General features: G+C 43.1%; 3 protein-coding genes across 8 annotated transcripts in view; 2 read left to right on the top strand and 1 right to left on the bottom strand.

Annotated features, from left to right (window-relative positions):
* Window positions 1-301: 301 nt before the first annotated feature.
* On the bottom strand, window positions 302-3,633 carry ido1 (indoleamine 2,3-dioxygenase 1). The gene is made up of 10 exons (XM_084694842.1): window positions 3,498-3,633; window positions 2,839-2,934; window positions 2,496-2,615; window positions 2,237-2,355; window positions 1,901-1,915; window positions 1,628-1,727; window positions 1,410-1,527; window positions 1,179-1,230; window positions 949-1,097; window positions 302-858 (listed from the first exon to the last, which is right to left on the bottom strand). Exons 1-10 carry the CDS (start codon window positions 3,585-3,587, stop codon window positions 449-451), a joined length of 1,269 nt encoding a protein of 422 aa, XP_084550968.1. The 5' UTR covers window positions 3,588-3,633; the 3' UTR covers window positions 302-448.
* A 979-nt stretch (window positions 3,634-4,612) lies between these two features.
* On the top strand, window positions 4,613-13,769 carry rhobtb2a (Rho related BTB domain containing 2a). 5 transcript variants are annotated; one of them, XM_084695004.1, is made up of 11 exons: window positions 4,613-4,905; window positions 6,126-6,229; window positions 6,366-6,567; window positions 6,661-6,764; window positions 7,261-7,446; window positions 7,557-8,494; window positions 8,601-8,719; window positions 8,978-9,128; window positions 9,524-9,612; window positions 9,800-9,905; window positions 10,089-13,769. In XM_084695004.1, exons 3-11 carry the CDS (start codon window positions 6,376-6,378, stop codon window positions 10,280-10,282), a joined length of 2,079 nt encoding a protein of 692 aa, XP_084551130.1. In that variant the 5' UTR covers window positions 4,613-4,905; window positions 6,126-6,229; window positions 6,366-6,375; the 3' UTR covers window positions 10,283-13,769. The 5 variants fall into 5 exon arrangements, with proteins under 5 accessions (XP_084551130.1, XP_084551131.1, XP_084551129.1 ...); XM_084695005.1 differs by having other exon boundaries at window positions 6,126-6,239; XM_084695003.1 differs by having other exon boundaries at window positions 6,096-6,229.
* A 116-nt stretch (window positions 13,770-13,885) lies between these two features.
* The window catches only part of pebp4 (phosphatidylethanolamine binding protein 4), a 39,778-nt gene continuing 32,510 nt past the window's right edge, over window positions 13,886-21,153 (top strand). The window contains exons 1-3 of one of the 2 annotated variants that reach the window (XM_084694291.1): window positions 13,886-14,025; window positions 14,483-14,619; window positions 14,764-14,836. In XM_084694291.1, the coding sequence (XP_084550417.1) occupies window positions 14,486-14,619; window positions 14,764-14,836 (207 nt within the window). In that variant the 5' untranslated portion in view covers window positions 13,886-14,025; window positions 14,483-14,485. Of the gene's footprint in view, window positions 14,026-14,482; window positions 14,620-14,703; window positions 14,837-21,153 lie in introns of both variants that reach the window. The other variant, XM_084694290.1, reaches the window with a different exon arrangement.

The raw sequence follows: 21,153 nt of genomic DNA, 5'->3' as shown, positions 1-21,153 counted from the left end.
TATCGAAACAAAATCTTGATTATAAACTTGTTGGTCCTACTAAAAATAATTGCTGAGAAGAACTCAGCAATTATTGTCCTGGACTTGTCGTCCAGGATTTGTGGATTGTGGTGAGAGCACACAAACGACATTCTTTGGATTCTACTTGAAGTTAAGTGAAGAGATTAGCGGTTGCATTCGTTCAAACACTGATGGTTTATATTATAGCTTGGACTGACTGAGTGGCATCGCTCTTGCTGAGCAAAAACAGAGCTCTGTTTACTACCAAGACAGCACTCAAGAACAAAGCATTTACAAAGAATTCTCAGAAAGGTCCAGTCATTTATTAAAAGATTGAACAGATATAAAACATTGAGTGCAATGTGATTTCACCTCGTTTAGTACCTTCTGTGTTTGCTTTGTTTGTGTGCTTGCTGCATTGTGTGGTCACTGGACAAGGTCACGTGACCTATGAGGATCCATTGAGACCCTGCCCGTCGTTATTGGCCTTAACGGGCAGGGAGACGTCTCGGGTTCGATTTCTCACCGACTTCAGGAAGTCCATGATGCCCGAGCCTCCGGTCCCCCTGTCCTCCAGCACGGTGGGCGCCCTGCTGACCATGTCCCCCGCTGAGCTCTTCCCCTGGGCGCGGAGCTGGCGAGCGCGCGCGGCGGGAACCGTGATGTATCGGCTCACCACGTTGATGTGGTAGCTGCGCATGGCCAGCAGGTTGGTCACGCACAGCTGGAAGGCCCGGGTCAGGGGCTCGCTAGCCTTCTCCCGGACGAAGCTTCGCAGCTGGGGCTGCCGTGAGATGTCCCGGATGAAACGCATGTGGGCGGGGGGCATGTAGTCCCTCATGCGGGTCAGAAAGGCACCTACGTACGGGATACGATATGTGAGCATGCCCTTCCCTCTACATTATTCCAGGATCTGTCACACTAACATGATTGACTGGGGTGTCATACCACTCTGTGGCTCATGTTGGATCCCCAGGAGCTGGTCGAAGCAGTGCAGCAGACTGCTCTGGGCAGCACTTCCTCCTGAAAACTCCAAGGGCTCCTCCTGAACTCCTTCATACACCAGACCCTCTGGCATGGACGGGTTGTCTTTCCACCTGACCACACACACATGTTTACTTGTTTTAACGTGAAACGTGTTACGTCATCGTTGCTTTAGAGAGCAGTTGTTCACCTACCCCGACAGATAGATCCTCACGATTCCATAGAACACTGATGGATCCACATACACTGGAAACAACAGCAGAGACACTTTCCCAGTATGAGAATGCGCACGAACCCGACACAAACAGCCAAATATATTCTCCGAGGAGAGCAGAGAGGTTAGGAAATAAATGTGGAACATGTGACAGTGGTTAGTGCTCTGTGGCACAGTGGCGTGGGTGCATAGGCCATGCGGTTCTTCGTACCATGCATTAGTTTGAGTTTGTCTGTCATGTCTTTGATGCCCTGGCTGATGTCCTCGAGGGCTCTGGTCACAGCCTTGATGTCACCATCCCGAACCCCATTAATCACAACAGGGATGCTCTGAAACGCAAGAGTAAGACATGCTGCCACCCACAAGATCCACCATGATGTTTTCTCGGCCGTGCCTCATCCACAACAAAGTGTTTTGAACAGACTTTACCGTGAGCGCAGGGACTGCAGCTTTCTCCACCAGCAGGGTGACAAGAAAAAAGCCCCGCACGCTGTCCCCCCCGGGCAGGGAGAAAAGCAGTTCCAGGTTGCTAACCAGGGAGGGGGCAAAAAAACATTGTCGACATGGCTGACTTCCCAACATCCTCATCAACAACCCAAAGCTGTCTGAGTGCATTTGTGATGACGTTCCAACAGTTCCATCAGAGTGTGGAGACACTACCAGAGACAAACAACAAATGCATCTTCTTTATAAGATACCTACTCCATGTCGAATGGTCTGAAGCGGGAAGTAACGAGGCAGAACATGGAAAAAAAGAAACACGGAAAAGGTCCTTAGCAGATGCATTTAGAACAGAATAGATAAGAAGTCTAGTGCAGGGCGACCCAACCCTGTTCCTGGAGAACAGCACCCTGTAGTTGTCTGGTCCAATTCTAATGCACTGCACCTAATACTGCACCTAATAATGATCTCACTGCTGATAAGCTGAATCAGGTTTGTTACAACAACTGAGGTTCAGATGAAAACCTACTGGAGGGTGGCCTCCCAGGAAGTGACCTCACAGGAAGAGGGTTGGACTTCCTGGACTAGTGTCCATACCCATCTGGGTCCCTCTTCCTCCAGTTAGCCAGCACCGCGTCTGCGTGGGTAAGGATGGGGGGCAGCCCCAGGCGCTGGGACACCTCCCAGTATGGAACAGCCAGGTTCCGGGGAAGCATCTAAGGAGGGTATCCATGTGACATAGTGGTGATCAGCACTCGCTCCGCAGTCCTTTTGAAACCGATTCCAAGTTTTCAAAGACGGAAAAAAGGTAAGCCTAAAACACTGAAGGGCATTTTGTAAACGGACGGAGGGTAACCTTGACGGTGTCGTTTTCTCCCTCTTGCCATATGTAGCCCATTGTCATGATGCTGAGGGCCAAGTGGGCCATGCGAAGATCTCTGTGGCTCTCCAGGAAGGCAGGGTTCAACATGGGCATCTGGGAGGCAAAGTACACACACACAGCCTGACTGACACATGCATGAAACACACACGTGTTGTGTAGCAGTGCACTTAGAACTTGGAATTCCCTCGTCGTTCTTAGAACATTAATTCTGAAGACACATTCAGGTCACATTCCGCTTCTTATGTTCAAAAAATTCAAGCATGTGAATCCAAAGCAGGACGGTTTTTACTGCAAGTCCAAATGGGGGTTAGGGTACCTGGAGAATTCTGGAGCGCAACATGTGAGATTCTATTAGTTCCGTGACATGTTGAGCTATTTCCATCCATGGTTGGTAGTAGGGAGGTACCTGTGTCTATGGGGGAGGATGATAAGAAGATAAGTATGAAATCCCAAAACAAGTAACTTACATTACGTATATGGTTGAGGAATTGATGAGTAGTTGAATAGTTGAGTAGTTGATCATAACATCAATCTCACTTGAGGATAGAGGATAACAAGTTTGCTGACTTGGCGAAAACATAAATTACGCCAGTTTAACGTTCCTTCTCTACCTTGCCTGGAGTAAAAAACAAATCTCCTTCCAGGAGTTCTAAACTTTAAAGACGTAAAATCGTAAAACAGTCAAGGTCAAGGTGCTGCCAGTCACACTGAGCACGTCGTCCATAGGCCTAACTGTCAAAAAACCCTACCCAGTCTGTCGGCCTCGGTTATTGGTCAAAGTGTACTGATTTCACATTCAAAGATTAAACTCTTTAAGAAATTTCTCACTGCAGTCAACACTACTTACATTCAACAAACAGTAAAAAAAAAAAAAAAACAAGAATGAAATTCACACCGGAGCAAGTTTAACAGGCAAAAGTAACGTGTGTTGTACAATACAACAAAGTTTACACACAAATAAACATATTTACATACCAAAGGTTCAGGGAGGATGAATCCTAACTCTGCTGAGATGTGGTAAGCCTCCAGGGAGAGTCTCTCTGAGTCTGGACTAGCAGTGGCCATTGGGACTGTTAATGGAACCTTATGAGCGCCACATCCCTCAAGCTCTTTGAGTCAATAAAACAACAAGCAAACGAAAACTGCCTGGACCCTAGCACAGAGTCCAGACTAAACCACTGTCAACGAAGCTTTTGTTACACAATTGTATTTGACCTTTAGACACTGTTTGATGTTACACAAACCCATGTCTCATGGTTGTGAGAGTGCATACTAAGGCAGGATCAAGGAGCACATCATTTATTTAGCATTGTATCTCTTTAATGTTTTCTTGTAATGGTGACAAGAAAAAAAAGGTTACCCTTTATATAACCATCCTAACATTTACAAATAACTCATTTGTACATTTACTGTATATGGTCCCTTGTGGATTACTCTAAATGATCTGGGTAACACTTCAAATACAAGTGCTTGTAATAAGCATATGTATTAGAGCCCTTTTAAGATGCTTATTAAAAATACTATGTTAGACTAGTACAAATACAAAAACTTGAAAAGGATTGTCATTATAAAGTCCTGTAGAAATGTTTCACAGGGAAGCAAGTTGGTGTAGCAGCCTCATCTAGTGGATCAGACCATACATTACAGGTACATCCATGTACTCAGCTGGCCTGGTTTAACAGTTTTGAAAGGGAAATGTTTGCGACTTGATGGAAATGCAGGTTTATACCATGTTTTTGAACATGTCAAATTAAATATCCAACAAGGCAGTAGACTATTACAGTTCTTTCTCAAAGTCAATTCAGAAGGTCAAATGGTGACTGGAACCCCAACAAATTAAAATAGTACTGTAATATAATGTGTGTAGGCTATGTGAATTTGCTGTGTGTGTGTGTGTGCGTGCAAGAGAGAGACAGAGAGAGACAGAGAGAGAGACAGAGACACAGAGAGAAAGAGAGAGAGAGAGAGAGAGAGAGAGAGAGAGAGAGAGAGAGAGAGAGAGAGAGAGAGAGAGAGAGAGAAAGGTTTGTATGAATAATGAATGAACTGAAGTTAGTGCGCGTGCCTCTATTATTAGTTACGTAGACTGTAACAGGAGGTGGTTCTTCGGCGCTGGGTGGACGTGGCCGTTCGGCTAAGGACCGAGCCTGGTGAACAGTGTTCGCAGCAAACATTGCGATTATGTTGGACGCACTCGTCGTCATAAATAATATACACAATTTGTGGTAACTGCGGACGACCGCCTGCATTAAAGACGGGTAACCTTGCTGCGAAGATGAAGGTAAATTCAAGCTGCCGTCAGGTGCAAGCCGCATCCGATGGAGCTCTTTCCCTCTCGGTCTCAAACGTCGGTCAATCCGATTCACCACTTCCCTATGTTGCGGTAAGGAGACACGATTACTTTACTTTAGCAAAATGCGTATGCATTCAAAATGAAAATCCTGCCAGGCCATTACATGCCATTTAAACCACACACTGCGTGTTACATAACATGTCGCCAGAAGCAGTAGCCTAGCGCTGAATTACAGTAAATTGGCTCGGTAGCCTAAAATAATTGATGTTTATTAGCTCAGTTTATACTACTGGATTCAGAACAGTTATGGGGCCTGCAAACAATAATATAGGCATCTGGCCTTTCAGACATCACATCCTAACGTTCTGCAATTGCATGACGTTGATTATGCTACCTTTGCAAACTCGCGCAAGAGGTTATTACAGTTTCGCTAACTCATGCTCGTGGGTCATTGCATCATAAATCAATCATGTGAAATGTATAGCCTAGCTTGGAAGTTTTTGAATTCCTAATAGCTTAATGCACTATGAATAAACTGGATTACAAACAGCAAGCCGCGGAAACACAACTGCATAGAGGAGGTGCTTTCGTCTAGTTTTTTTTTTTTTTTTTTTTTTACAATTTATCACGAGACTGCCCTCTTGACGGGTTAATCTCACCGCAACCAAACGTTGTTTTTCTCCAGAGTTGCTGTAACGAAAATTGGTTACCTGAACACATCGTTTTAGAAGGGGAAATTAATCAACCTTTATACAGTGTTTAGTAATAGGCTACTGCCGAGGCTGACTTTGCAGCTATATGCACAGATTGTTCTTTCATTTTGAAGAGCCTATTTGAGAATACTCTTGACTGCTGGCAGTAGACTACTGAAATGAACCAATAATCACACATCAGAAACAGATATACAGTTAGGGTCTACAACAAGAGGTATAATTGCCACAGTCTGCTTTAACGTGACGTGAGTGAAGAAATCTCAGCACCTTAGGTTGCAACCTTTTACAATTGCGTGAGGCTGACATTTGTGAAGGGCAAAGCAGACAAATACAGGATTGGTAGCAAAAGCACAAACATCATTTTTATGACCAGGTGACAATAGTAGCTTTTGACATGAACATAACTGTGTGCAATTTGATGTGCTGCTGACATGCTGTTTTATGTGAAGGTTGTATTTTGCCTGATTTTAGATGTAGGCCATGCATGCACCGGCGTGAACACATTCTACTTTTAAACCCTATATCCCTGGGTGCTTGCCCTCCCTTTAAACATTTTCTTTTAACAAGTAATGACAGGGATCTTCTGAACTGGCACAGGCAGATGCTTTTGGGAGCAGGTCACATGACCTGCCATTGATAGCACTGCAGACAGTGTGAGCAATGCAGATGTGACTCTGAGGGCCTCTGGATCCCTTCCATCTGTAAGTTCAGGTGAATAGTTTAGGTGTGAGGTCATGGATTATTGATTTGACAAGTACCTTTTTGACACCTCTAAGTAGCTGACTCTCCTTAGTTATCCGGCTTTGGGTTAGACTCTGCTTTTGTGCTCCCTAACAGGTCCCAGTTGATGGATTCTGACATGGACTATGAAAGGCCAAATGTTGAGACTATCAAGTGCGTGGTCGTCGGGGACAACGCAGTGGGAAAGACGCGCCTTATCTGCGCCCGGGCATGTAACGCCACGCTCACTCAGTATCAGCTGCTCGCCACTCACGTTCCCACTGTCTGGGCCATAGATCAGTACAGGGTTTGCCAGGAGGTGAGTGGGGCGGCGCTGCATTTACATTTTAGATCAGTTCTTTGCGACATGAAGCCGACTGTTTTTAAGGCTCGGCCTCTTTCTTTCGATCAGGTTCTGGAACGTTCCAGGGATGTGGTGGACGAGGTCAGCGTGTCGCTGCGCCTCTGGGACACTTTCGGGGACCACCACAAGGATCGGCGTTTTGCCTACGGCAGGTGCGATCTGCGTAGAGCTATGTCGTTCTACTGAGTGAACGGCGTTGGTGTGTGTGTGTGTGTGTGTGTATGTGTACTAGGGGTGTAACAATATATCGTGGAACAATATATTGCAATACAAAAATGTTACAGTATGTATCGTAGAGTTATGGCAATATTTTTACAATATGATGTCCGTTTGATCCTATTGGTTGAGCTACCAGCACGCAACCTACTCTGCACCTGCATCATGCGTGCATTCTTTGCATTCACAGGAATCGCTTGAACTGAGTTAACTCAATTGTATGTACAACAAAGAAAATTATTGCAAATGTTTAATGTTTTGGAAAAAAGCTGGTAATTGAATTTGTTTCATTAAAAATGATGTTCAAAATATCGTGATACGTATTGTATCGTACACCCAGTATTGTGATACGTATCAAATCGTGAGCTGAGTGTATCGTTACACCCTTAGCATGTACATGTATGTCCTCTCTCTATCCCCATCTCCCCTCAGGTCTGATGTGGTGGTGCTGTGTTTCTCCATCGCCAACCCAAACTCCCTGTACCACGTGAAGACCATGTGGTACCCTGAGATCAAGCACTTCTGCCCCCGCGCTCCTGTCATTCTGGTGGGCTGTCAGCTGGACCTGCGCTACGCCGACCTGGAGGCCGTCAACAGGGCACGGCGGCCATTGGCAAGGTTGCGTTTTTATTGACGATTCATCGCGTCTTCCCGTTTACTTTCTGCTTGCTCTGCCTGTGGAAGCTATCTGAAATGAATGTCGTGGATTTTGTTCAAATTTCTTTCAGACCCATTAAATCCAATGAGATCCTGCCTCCAGAGAAAGGCCGGGAGGTTGCTAAGGAACTGGGAGTGCCATATTATGAGACCAGTGTTGTGGCACAGTTCGGAGTCAAGGATGTCTTTGACAACGCCATCCGTGCAGCCCTGATCTCACGACGTCACTTGCAGTTTTGGAAGTCCCACCTGCGCAACGTTCAGAGACCCCTCCTCCAGGCCCCCTTCCTGCCACCCAAACCCCCCCCACCCATAATCACCGTGCCCCCTCCCCCGACCACCACCGACGAGCACCCGGGCCGCCTTCTGGAAGACTCCTTGTGTGCTGACGTAATCTTAGTCCTACAGGAGAGACAGAAGATCTTCGCCCACAAGATCTATTTAGCCACGTCCTCCTCCAAGTTCTACGACCTCTTCATCATGGACACGCGACCCGAGGAGGCCGAGAGGCCCCCCCGGCCGGCCCCCCTCTCCGGACGCGAGCTGCTGATGCGCGCCGCCAGCTTCGACGTGTGTGAGAGCAGCGCCGAGGGCGGCAGGGCTAACCTGCGAGCCTGCACCAGCGACGGAACCCTGAGGGACTTGGAAGGTCGAGGCCGGCTGCTGTCGTCCTGGAGCAGGGCCTTTGTCAGCATCCAGGAGGAAGTGGTGGACGACCCAGTGACTTACAGCCCCAGACCCATGACCGTGGTGCACATGGACCAGTCCATGCAGCTGGGGCCTTTCAGGGCTGTGCTGCGCTACCTGTACACAGGTCAGCTGGACGAGCACGAGAAGGAGCTGATGCACATTGCGCACATTGCAGAGCTGCTGGAAGTGTTCGACCTGCGGATGATGGTGGCCAACATTCTCAACAACGAAGCGTTCATGAACCAGGAAATCACCAAAGCCTTTCACGTCCGCCGCACCAACCGAGTTAAAGAATGCCTAGCCAAAGGAACGTTTTCTGGTGAGAGGACTTGACTTTGTCTCCTTGAAGGATTAAGAACAGAAAAATCATTGGAAAAATACAAACGAAAAGAGGATAACTCATTTATCTTTTATATTTGTTATAGATGTTGTGTTTAAGCTGGATGACGGAACAATTATGGCCCATAAACCCTTGCTTATCTCCAGCTGTGACTGGATGGCAGCCATGTTTGGAGGACCGTTTGTGGAGAGTTGCACCAAAGAGGTAAATTCATCCTCTTCATTTGTCTAAACTGGTCTTTAGTAATGTAACAAAATGTTAGGAAATTAGCTGACATGTTTGTCCAACGTGACGTACAGGGGAGAATTTGAACCTGGGTCTTCTTTATCGGCAGTCAAAAGCTCTGCCACGGAGCTAAACCCATCTCCAACCCATCCTTTACAGCTTGAAGGCAAACAGAACCCCATATAAAACCATGGGAAGTCTTGCTGCATTGCGCCTTGTCTGTGTTCTGTGCCGTAGGTATTGTTTCCCAATACGACGCGCAGCTGCATGAGGGCTGTGCTGGAATACCTGTACACCGGCCGCTTCTGCTCCCGGGCAGATTTGGACGCCATGGAACTCATCGTTCTGGCCAACCGGCTGTGCCTCCCGCACCTCGTTGCCCTGACCGGTAAGTGTCCCCCTCCAGTCCTGTCAGCTTGTTTAGATATTGAACCGGTTGACGTTATTGAAGTGTTAATCAGGTTCAGGTTACTGTGTTTGTACCCCGTAGGTAGATTTTGTTTGCAGTGACACAAGGCATCCATCTCGTACAAACAGTTTAGAGACACAGTCAGACAACACAGACAGACATTATTATATAAAGTTATATTATATCATTCTCCAATCATCACTAAACCACTAAAGCGAAGAACAAATAGATCGAAAGAATCATTGTTGCTTCGGTATCGTCTGTGCAGTGTTGTTTATCTGAGTTCATTAACGAGTATACTGTACATACTGTATGTACATTCACCCGAATGTAGGTAAACAGCTGGTCTGATGAATAGGACCCCTTTGTTGTAGAACTCTATACAGTGACGGTGTTGATGGAGACTGCCATGATGGGGGCTGATATTGACGGAGATGTCTTACTGTATCTGGAGATGGCCCAGGTAAAACGAAGCTGGATGCAATCCATTGTTCTGCGTTAATGCGTTTCTAATGCTGAGTCATATTTTTTGGACCCATGACGAGAAAACCTCCGAGATAATAATGGACTAACGGCTTTAATGCACCCTTCTTGTGATACTGTTCTTTACCTTATCTGTCATTAAGTGATTTATATCCTGTGTCTGGCAGTTCCACTGTGCTCAGCAACTCACTGGATGGTGCCTCCACCATATCTGCACTAACTACAACAGTGTCTGCCGCAAGTTTCCCAGAGACATGAAGGCCAAGTCCCCAGGTAATGCAAGAACCGCATTAAAGGGCCGGTGACTCATTTTGAGACGCAAGCTTTTTGTGTTTGTGCAATGCTAACTTTTTCCTGCGCTAATTCTTACATTAGTGGCCCTACAGGTTTCATTTGATTCACTGCCCTTTTTTAATTTTACGGGGGTTTCACACATGTTAGCAATGTCTCTTGCAGAGAACCAGGAATACTTTGAGAAACATCGCTGGCCACCAGTATGGTACCTGAAGGAGGACGACCACTACCAGAGGACACGCAAGGAGCGGGATAAGGAAGACTACTTGTATCAGCGCAGACAGTGTAAACGCAAGTGGCTGTTCTGGAACCTTCCTTCTTCAAACTCTCCATCTGGTTCCTCGGCTGTCATTTGATTGGTCCTCAGGGTGTAGGCAGGGCCTCTCGGGACCGATGGCAAAGAAGGGTTATAAACACAAGATCAGCAAATTTTGTTGTAGGCCCAAACGGATTGATCTGCGCTCTGTAGATTTGTAGGGTGAGTTAAGTCTAACAATGAAGAAACATTTCACACGTTCTTCTTGCTAGCGCATTCATTGGAAAGCAAAGACCACAAGACTCGCATTTCAAAGATCAGTAAAAAAAAAAAAAACTGTAGTGCTTTTTGTGTTCTTAGTGAGGTTAAATGAGTAGGCTTTGTGACATCTCCCATCTAATCATTGCTTAACTTGAATTAACAACCAAGTGTTGCTTATCAGCTGCACCAGACAAACACCCAACAACCAGCACACTCAGTCTCAGTGATGTAGAACACTTTACCCATAAGTGTTGTAAAATCTATAAAACTACAGAATATATACAGTACAATTGATCTATACGTTCAACAAGAAATACAATCTTCCAAATAGCTATGTTTCTGCATAAAACCACTTTGATTATAGAAGGTCTAGCAAGACCTGCTCTCTTTTGTACAGTTTATTTGAATGTTTGTGTTCACAACAGCTGAGGTTGTTTTGAGTGAGTATCTACATTTATGTTGTGTTCTCTTTGGGATGTGTGGCTGACTGTCACAAAAGGGCTTTCTTTTTAGTTCCAAACCTATTATCTTCTTGCAAGACATAATGTAATCGAATTACGGTAAATATCTGTTTCAGTTCAAGTTCAAAATGCTGTCTTGAACAGAAATGCCAGCCTGAATAGTATATATGGAATGTTCAACTTTGGAAGCATCTGGAATGTTGGAATATTGACTTGCTTTGCACTGTCAAGTTACCCTTAAAATCAATTGTACAGATCAGATTGAAGAATTTCTTATACCATTATGGTGAATGCTTCAACTTGGCCACTGATATTAATAGCAAGACATTCATGTCCAGGGCACACATATCACTAATCGAACACAGCCCGTTGTATATGTTTGTGTTTGATGATATTATGTATGATTGTTGCATGACCTGGGGAGAACTGTGTCTTGGACCTGCCCTCTGACCAAGCCATGGCTGTTAAAGGACTGCTCTCAACGTAGAATAATCTGATGTAGTAATGATTATGTATTCATTTGGTAGATGCTTTTACCTAAAGCAAAATGCAGGGGTAATTTGAACCAGGGACATATTGATGTGCTGTCAAATCTTCTCAGAATATATTTGAAGTGCATTAGCTCTGTCTTTCAACTGTAGCTATATAGATTTAAACCCACGGTGCTCATTGAATCATTAGAGTATTTATATATTTACGTAAAATGGAATATTAAGCTAATTAACAAACATAGCTTAAATCTAACATAAATGTTACCTCAGAGTACAATTACACAGAAGTATGCTATGTGCCCACTAAGGGTGGGACTTGATAGAAATAGACTCGCAGAGGAGTGGTTGAATATGACACTAGCTTGTTTTGAACTGCTCTGTAGTTTCATTCTACAAATTTTCAGAGAAATCCCATAAGGCAAAATGCTATGTGGGCATCTTAATGCATAGGGTGATTCTTTAGATTGGCATTTTCCCTGTATTTGCTGAATTGCTTTTAGGATACTTTGCGAAAGGCTGTCTAAAATAGAATAGATGGGACTGGGACAGAATAGAATTCAGATTTATTTATTTTTTAATAAAGCAGATCTTGAAGAAGTCCATACAAGGACCTTTAACTTAGCGTTACCGTGACAACAATGCAGAAGAGAATGCTTGTAAGGAGATGTGATCCTTACCTGCTTATTAGACTGCATGAACAAGACTCTTAAAGTGAATTATACCATGTACACTATTAAGATTACAAGGAAAGGACTGGTATGGACAGTGTTTATATGTGTAAAGTGTAACATGAAATGAAACATTACTTAACATTGCCTACTTTCAAAATCCATTAGCAGTTCACTTTTAAATATAATGTACTGTATGTAAAAACACAGTTTTGTAGTGAATGTTTACTTCTGAATGTTTGTCATGACAAGGGTTTGAAAAGTACTATCCCTCTTGGATGGTTCCCTTAAAGTTCATCATAAAATATCTGAACACTATCTTGCTGTCTTATCTGTATATTTTCCAAATTTGTATGTAATTATGTTTCGAATTTGAACATTTTGAACAATAATAATTCATGATTAGCCTAACTGACATTCACTCCTGAAAACGATATCCACAAATCTGTTACATTATGGAAAAACACCAATTTTGTGGGACCCCCCAAACTAGAACCCTGGTCATGGCAAATAATGATGCAAGACTATCGAGGTGTTTATTTTGTGGGAAACGTTTCTGTATTAGTAATCATTCCAAAATGCCATTTAATTGAGAAATTCGGTATTACTGTTTTTAATCTATACTCAATAGAATGTATAGACAGTTTGACCTGAGCAGTTAAATTTTTCTTTTTTTCTCTTCTTAGATTGAGATGATTTATTCCACGTGACAATCTTTTACCGTCTATGAATTCATATTTAAGTTAAAATGGTCAATGTGCCCTCCTCTACTGATGCGCTGCGTCAGACACCTCATGCCTTAATGTGTGTGACACTGAATGTAAATATTGTGACTGGTTCCGAGTTTGTGTAGCCTAATAGCCTACTAGCTAGGATGTACCAGCACCATGGTACTGTATGTTGTGTTCTTTAGTGTACCCTAGGCTACATATTCCTACATATCTCAGCGTGAAGTCAGTGTGAACACTGGGGATCGTAGTGCGCTTTGTTTGTTAGCTTCAACTGTGATTAAATATTTTGTCATTTTGTTTTTCAAGTCTTTTAAGCTAAAATTTGAGAAATTACACATTTTACAATAAGTTTGGAAACCCCCTCCCCCTCCATTAAATTAAAGCAGGGATTAATTCAAAATTGCCTCAGTCATTAGCTTAACTTAAAATGTTATCATTACAGTGGATGCATATTTGTGGACATTAAACATTGATTAGAATCAAAATAATTGATCAAGGGCAATGTCAGTTGGAAGAACACTATGCTGGCTTGGTCTTGGTATGTTTACACATTGAGTAATGTAGCCTGATCATTTGCATTAGCCTTATACGGCTGCTCATGCTTGGATTTATATTAGAGGCGAGAAAAATTATTTGTTTTCTAAGAGACCCCTTTCCATGTGTCTGGGTGCTAATTTTACCGCTGCAAAGCACAAACCAAAGGGAGCTTATAGCATTCAACATAGGCCCATATATATATATCGATATTCTGAAGACTAAATTGCATAGTTTAAGATGCATTGTATTTAAATGGCTGGTTTTAAAACTTGAATGTTTTCTCAGTGTTAAAAGCCTTGCCGACATTTGTCCTCAACAGCCTAAGTTGTTCTTGAAGTTTGTATTGTTTGAGAGCAGTAAATGTGGATTTCTGTAGCATGGTCTTGCAATTTGTAAATAATGTGTATTTAATAATAAAGTAGCACACTTTCAACTGTATACGTAACCATTTCTGTATTATTCCACAAATGGGAAGTTGTCCAAGTAATCTTGACAAATTTAGTAAGCAACTGTTAGCGCGAGAATTGCACTTGCTTGTAAACTACGCTGTCATCTACGACACCACTCTGCAACGTTGACATTCATTTTCACGACTTTTTCTATTATACTTCGAGGAGAGACTAAAATTGTTTTTAGTTTTCTCAATACTATCCGGTATCGTTGACGTAGCCTATTGCATTTTCCTGAACGCAAGGTAGGTTATCAGCTACGTTATAACTTGCTAACTGGACCAGCACACTGGCTTAATCAAGGACTAATATTTAGTCAACAATTAGGCTACTGACTCATCAGACAATGTTGTAGGTCTGGTGCCTCCACTCATAGTATATAAGGTACAAGGCAGAACTAACTAACTATTAATTATGGTACAGTATTATACTGGCCAAAAGCAAGCTGTTGGTTGGTAACCAAATACCACCAGTGCTATTTTAAACCTACACATTTCCTGTATGTTCCACACGGTGGCAGTATAGAATATGGTATACGTTGTCAATCGTCAATCAGCATTAAATGTCTGGTGTTAGTATATAGCCTGTCACCCAAGACCTACATTTTCTCAGACAGATTTAAGAAGTGGGCTGAAATTGAAAAAATGAAACTAAATCCCTTGAATCTGCTCACGACGTCTCCTAACAGCGTTGTTGTTTTAGGCCATGATGCTGGGGCCCAAACTGTTAGCATTTTCTGCTTCCCTTTTGGGGTGCCCTTTTGGGATGCTTCAGATCACAGGGGGCACTTCGGAATCCGGCTTAAAACCATTGAGTCGGTCTGATGCCTCTTTCTGCAAGTAAGTATCAATACTGCTACAGTAAGCCATATGAGACTATGGGCTCTAATAGCATTGACTTTGTAACAAACTCTGCTTTTATAGCGGCGGATTGCAAGTGAGCTATCCAGATCTGGACATCAACAAGTGCCTTGTTATTTCCAGAGAACATCGACTCCGAGAGAAGATCAGTCTAGAGTGGGGTGCTCCGCGTGTCCGTCTTAATACAGTTGACAAGGTATACTGTTCTTAATCTGTCTAAAAAGTGCAGTAGGCTACATGAAATGATCTATAGCCTACAGTGAAGATTGGCTTAATAGTTAGTCTTCATGGCAATGAACAAACCAACCCAAGTGCATTCACGTAACATCATTTCTCAACCTGTTTGAGGATCACTGGTTTATTTCTTGTGTGCACATCGTCAATGCTGCAGTAACCTAAGGTCACCAGAAGGTGGCACAAGAACCCCATGTTATTTATTTATTTTTTATCTTTCCCTGCTGTAAATTGTGAACCTAAATGATTATTCCAAACTGCCCAGACATATTTTAGAAATGTGACTGTAGTTTAAAGATTATAGTATTATAACCATGCATAAAATGAACAAATACATTCCATATTTCTTATCTGCATATTGGCAACGGTAGAATGAAACCATAAAATATACAGTATACCGTACATCTTCAAATGACAAACAGGGGAAAAAACAAAGCATGAAGGATTAGATTTGAGAGAGTTTAAGAGAGATTAAAATGATTCATGATTCAAGCGAGTCTTAATAAAATAATCTTCCCATCTAAGAAGAGGTACGACTTAATAGGGCATTTTATTTTACCATTATTTTCAAAATACAAGTAATTGAAAATTCCTATTACAATTTTATTGGTATTGTAGGGCTATTATATTCAAATATGTAGAATATTTGGATGGAAGTAAATCTGGAAAAACATTTACAGTTGGGCACCCCGGGTAGAATTGAAAAAGAAACGGAATCATCTTGGACAAAATGTTATGTCTTTAAAATGAAAACTTAAATTGAAAGCCACCTCAATTTAGAAGGTATTTTATAAATTCCAGACCTAAGCAGTCTAGCTTGATCATGATCTATTGCCCTTCTGTTGCCCAAACTCCAATTGATGTATGGTCGTATTAACAGTAACGCTGTCTTACATGATTCTCTTTTACTGCCTGAATCAGTGGCAGACAGCAAAACAGATTACATGTTAGATCAAATCAATACAAACTTTATTTACTGGGCTTTGAAATGTAATGCCTGGTTTCCCTGACACTTTTCACATGCACACACTCAGTAAGCCAGGTCTCTGGGATGTGATAGACTAGTCTAGGATGCAATAGAAGCTGTGCACGTGTGTGTGTGTGTGTGTGTGGTGGATCTGCCTCAGTTTGATCCATGCTTGCTGTGTGGTCCTGTCTGCCACTCTGCCCAGTGCCACAGCGACGCAGTCGTGGTCATTCAGAGTTTCCCCACTGTGACACCCACTTCATTCCGCTTCTAGAACGCCTGCGTGGAATTCTAACGAGGCGAAGTGGGCAGAGGTCCAGCAAGCCCACCTCTAAATAGCCTCTTATTACCCAAAACAAAAGCAAAGGGCCACAGAAACGACGCGAAAGAACGCCTCATCTAAGCTTCACAGTAATAGTTCACGACAGGACTTACTTTACTGTTTAGCAGGGCCAGTGTGTTGTTGTAAAGCACTTGGATGCCCTAATTGCACCATAAGCATCTATAATGGGATGAAGAGTGCTAACAACTAGGAGGAGATATGCTTGTGGTTATTGAATTTCTACATGACTTTATCACTCATGGTAGAAACCCCTCTTGTTGTTTTTTAAAGTGACAATTATATCACAACTCCAGTCTCAGGGGGAAATATATGAAAACCACTGAGGGGGAAGTCATGGTTCACTATGGACCACTAAAAGCAAGATTGCAAAGGAGTGTTCTTATGTTGGTGTTTGCTGTATGGTGACGGCAAGAATACACGCTTTGAGTTCTTCACATGTTAAACAGGCCAAGCACAGTATCGAGCTCTTAGTCCTGTGTTGTTGACTTTAACCCCACAGGAGGTGAGGTTTCCCATTTATAAAGGCCACAGCAGTGTCCGGACTACACAAAGATACGTGTACTTACTGACGCGGAGGATGTACAAAGTACACAGCCTTCTGATCACGGAGGTGGTTGTCAACTTGAAACCAGTTCAAGTATAAATTTGACTTCTCTTTAAAAAGCAGCACCACGGGCCACAGGAGTTTTCTCTGCTGAAAATGAAGACAGTTGAGAGGTTGTTTGGTGCCACTGGGCATAGTCTTAAGCAGGGGGGATTACAGAGCCTAGTTTTTGTGGAGACTTTCTTGCGTCTGGTGGACGGTATGAGGTTTTAAACCATTACCGCGATTAGAACTGCCTCACCATGATCTCTTGAGCTTGCTTACTGCTGCTAATAGCTGTTTCCTCTCTATTCCTCTCAATATCTTCTTCTCTCTCTTTCTCTGTCTCCCTCTGTGTGAATGATTTTTTACGCTTTGCTAAAACCATGTGGGGGCGTTTAGAGAGGATTTAAGCACAACGACGACCCCCCCCCCCCCCCCCACCTCCTCCTCTTTATTTTTTAATTTTTTTTTGTGTGTTTTTTTTTTGTGATGAGGTTGGTGTTCTTTTCTGCAAGGATCTGATGACGACAGGGCAGGGAGACTGGCATTACCCACGGCAGGCTGCTGTCTCAAAAGCTGCCCACTCTCTACCCAGCCTTGGCACGGTAGAGAACGTGAGGGTGGGGGGTTCCTTTCCATCAGACCCCGTCATTCCCAGGAAACCCTGCCTGTCCACTCGTGAAAGGATTCCTGAAAGGTCTTCCTTTTCGGGGGAATTCTGGCGAGCACCACACCAGAGGCATTCCATGTCCCTTTTGGAGACAATGCTTGTGGATAGCCGTGGACGCAATCCACGATTCCGTCCACCTGAAGGGCTGAAGGCATGCTTCCCCATCCCCGGCCGTAAGAGGAGATCTGGGGTCTACCGAGGCAACGTGAGATGTCTGTCTAATTGTAAATTCAGTGTCATCAGGTGGGTGGTGTTGGCACGTAGGATTACAGAAGCTCATTTAGCCTGGATTCAGTGTTTCTATTTCCCTAGCTAATGTTCCTATTTGTCATAATAACTACCCTGTAAAGCTGACCCATGAACCATTCGGTTCAGTCACTGCCTATTCTTACACAACACGGTGTGAATCACAGGAGCTTCTGACGAGTGAGGAATTACTACCAGTGTTACCACAAGCGCAGGATTGATTATGCATATTCAGTCGAATGGAGAAAAGCAATAAGCCACGTAATCCATGTTTCCACAAAGAGGGGGTGATTTACATGTTGTGTGAGGTGTCAGTCGAACACTGTACAGCCTCATATTCTCATAACCAGAGCTGGGTTTAGATGAGGTAGGGGGTCACTAGGTTAGACCCGTAGCTCCGCGTGGAGCCTGTGCTGGGTTGAGCTGAGATGGAGGATTGACTGTAGAGACCCTCGAAGCAGAACATTCACACATCTCTACCCCAGCCCCTCTACCTCTCTCTCTCTCCCTCTCTACGACCCAGCCTTGATTGTTCTTCCGTTTCTTCATCTTCTTCTCCTCTTTCGATCACTCTTCTGCACTCACCCACTCCGTCGTCGTGACTTTGTCACCCTTTTTGTCACCCGCCTGCATCGTTCTCTTCCTTTCTCTCTTTCTCGTCTCTCGTTCTGTTTCAGCGGCAGTGCGATAAGGGTGTAGGCAGCGATAGAGCTTCGAGCGGCAGAGAGTAAAATACGATTTCAATTAAGCACCAGAACGTATTCTATCATCATCAATGGAGGATGGGGGGGGAGAGAGACAGAGCAAGGAAGAGCTGCTGTGCGGAGGCTTGGAGGCCAGAGCTGGAGATAGATGTCTGCCCCCTGGCTAAAGCTCTGGGGGAAGATTTCTCTGCATGGACCTCCTAGGTGGAACAGCCAGAGGAGACAGACTGTAGGAACACACTTTGCCCTCATACCGGCAATTACTCCCTTGATTATACTGTATTATGTCATTAACATGGTAACAGATTATAATTCTTTTTAAATATTATAATATTTTATTAAGTTTAGCAGGGCAACATGTAATTAGCACACAAAGGCAGTAAATGGGAAATATAAAGACCCTCTAAACCTGTGGTGTCTATGAATAGTGTTCATATGGAGACAGATTCTCAGCCGGTCATATACATTGACTCAAAGATCTGTTCAAACAGAGATTCATGATTTGCGTTTGCTGCTCCAGATGCTAAAACAAACACTCAAGATTAAATTTCTATTTATGTTAGGCACAGATAGAAACAGTATCTAACGTTTGCCTGAGCTATATCGTAGCACAGACAGCCCAAGTAATCAGCTTTTGTCATGTTCAAGGAAAGGTAGCACAATCAAGTTGTAATTTGGCATTATGTACTCGTGAAATATTGATGAAAACTGTTCACTCGGAAAAGGCTTGAGAGTTGAAATTGGCCTGCAACCTACAGTGCACCATTTCTCCCGTTGATATTAGATAATTTAAAACAAAATCGTGTTCTAGTTTGCTTACGTCACCAGCTGAGGGTCTAGTCTGCTGGTATCTGCTGCTGTTTGAACTTACCTCTTGTTTGTAAAGTACATAGATATAGAAAAGAAAGTTTATTTTTTGTGTGCAACTCAGAAATCTTCTTGGATGGATGTTAGGGTGATTTTGATATTTTCCACACTCCAAACTTCTTATAGACACTAACCCATAACACGTAAGACCCATGTAATTGCCTTATTTCCTGTTGTTTATGTTGGACTGCGATGAAGAAGTTGGAGGTAATCACAGAAAATAAGTTTGTATTCTTAAAGGAAGTCTTGGCTGTGTGTACTGTGTTTTAACCAAAGTTAATGTGGTGGCTCACATTATGAGCCATGGCTTAGTTACAGTCCTGTTCAAATCCTCTGATTCACCTTCTTTAGGAACTGCCACAGGGCTTCTCTTACTGCTAACTCTTCATAATGCCATTCCCCAGTCGTCTTGTTGTCTTAACTTTGGAAGGAGACGAGTCCTTAACGCCGCGTTTTAGCAGAGTTGGCGAAGTCAGAGCTTTTTCAAAAGGGGGAAGCATATTTTGTGTCTGATGCCAATATTGCTTAAAAATAAATAAATGTATAAACACATTGGTTTGTCACCAGAAGTCACCCGCAATAAAACGCAGAGACACATAATGTTAATTTATTTCATTGATCAAAGCTTGATTTCTCTTTCCCAGAGAATGCAGCTGATAAGAGCTAGAAGTGATCACTTCCTGTTCGTTCCTTTGATTCCGTCGTTGGGAGGCAGTGACATTGGTATGCAAATGATGAGTTAATCCCTTTACATTACTTTGTTCCGTTTTTCCCTTTCATTTCCACACTCAACCATTTCTAGCACAGTTTCTGTGTGGAAAAGTACTGCTAGCTGACAAGAAGATGCCATGGGATTTACAATCCCTCACATCCAGGAGAATCAATCGATCCTGTTCTCAAAGACACCTGATCCAATTATTTAATTTGACTGTTTGGGATTAATCCAAGCAATGAACATAAAACAGTCGAAATCCATTGTAAGAGAGGCCATAAATAGGTTAAAATGGTTAAAGGTATATTGTGTGTAATGTTGTACAACAGTAAATAGTATACATAACAAGTGTTAATTGATACTAAAATACAACATCTAAGACTTTTATTTTCTCAAAGGTGTACATTTCGACTTTGCATGTGACACATAGATTTCTCACAGATACTTTTACAAACAGATTACCAGCCTTTATAGAAAACGTTTGATGTTAAGAATTAAGACCACATGTTGGCATGTTCAGTATAAGACCAACAGCCTCGTAGCTGAGATACTCTGCAAGATTGTGACCTGTGTGTCTCGGTTTTTGTTGTCCTAAGGGTTGGTGTTAAAGATAATACGGAAAAAGGTGGGAGGGTCTTACATTCAAGAAGCTTAAAATGCAAAATCTCAAATAAGCCTAATTTTCCTTAGCCAATCACATAGCTTTCGGAGGGTTTTGTGACGATAGATTCCACTGACTAACAAACCTCCCCTCCCTAAATGAAAACACTTGAGGTTTATGTAGCTTTTCAAAAAATGTATCTAGACATTTATCCAGTTTAATCTTCTTAACATATTAAAGTGATTTGCTTTACCCTGAAGTGGCTGAAGCTGAATCAAGTGCACCCCTCTTAATGCACTAAGACCTGCAAAGGCATTGTGGGCCTTCAATCCCTGGGAAAGGTGGGCAGGATTCAACTTTTTCCGAGGTGCAGCTTTGGTCTCTCCTGCACTTGTCATTTTTTTTGTTTGTTGCTCTCACTGTTGATACTCCAACTGTTGCACTCATTCAGGATGCTTATGCACCAGCCAGCACTGCCCACTCTGAGGAGTAGAGGTGCTCTGCTCTGCGGTATTTAGCCACACTGAAAGAGCTTTCTCATAATGTAGGTGTTTGCAGAATTCATTGTCGTCCTCCCCCCCCC

This window comes from Hypomesus nipponensis, chromosome 28 (assembly GCF_054491055.1).
Source record: "Hypomesus nipponensis isolate SF chromosome 28, ASM5449105v1, whole genome shotgun sequence".
Lineage (NCBI taxonomy): Eukaryota > Metazoa > Chordata > Actinopteri > Osmeriformes > Osmeridae > Hypomesus > Hypomesus nipponensis.
This window is presented reverse-complemented; position numbering and strand designations above follow the sequence as displayed.

Excerpts from the sequence above, each read along its gene's own strand:
- ido1 (XM_084694842.1), bottom strand. The coding sequence starts at position 3,587 with ATGGCCACTGCTAGTCCAGACTCAGAGAGACTCTCCCTGGAGGCTTAC. Across the intron at positions 1,098-1,178 it reads GTGAGGATCTATCTGTCGGG|GTGGAAAGACAACCCGTCCA; the intron begins GTAGGTGAACAA and ends GTGTGTGGTCAG. Across the intron at positions 859-948 it reads CCAACATGAGCCACAGAGTG|GTGCCTTTCTGACCCGCATG; the intron begins GTATGACACCCC and ends TCCCGTACGTAG.
- rhobtb2a (XM_084695001.1), top strand. The coding sequence starts at position 4,841 with ATGGAGCTCTTTCCCTCTCGGTCTCAAACGTCGGTCAATCCGATTCAC. Across the intron at positions 4,906-6,365 it reads CACCACTTCCCTATGTTGCG|GTCCCAGTTGATGGATTCTG; the intron begins GTAAGGAGACAC and ends GCTCCCTAACAG. Across the intron at positions 7,447-7,556 it reads GCACGGCGGCCATTGGCAAG|ACCCATTAAATCCAATGAGA; the intron begins GTTGCGTTTTTA and ends AATTTCTTTCAG.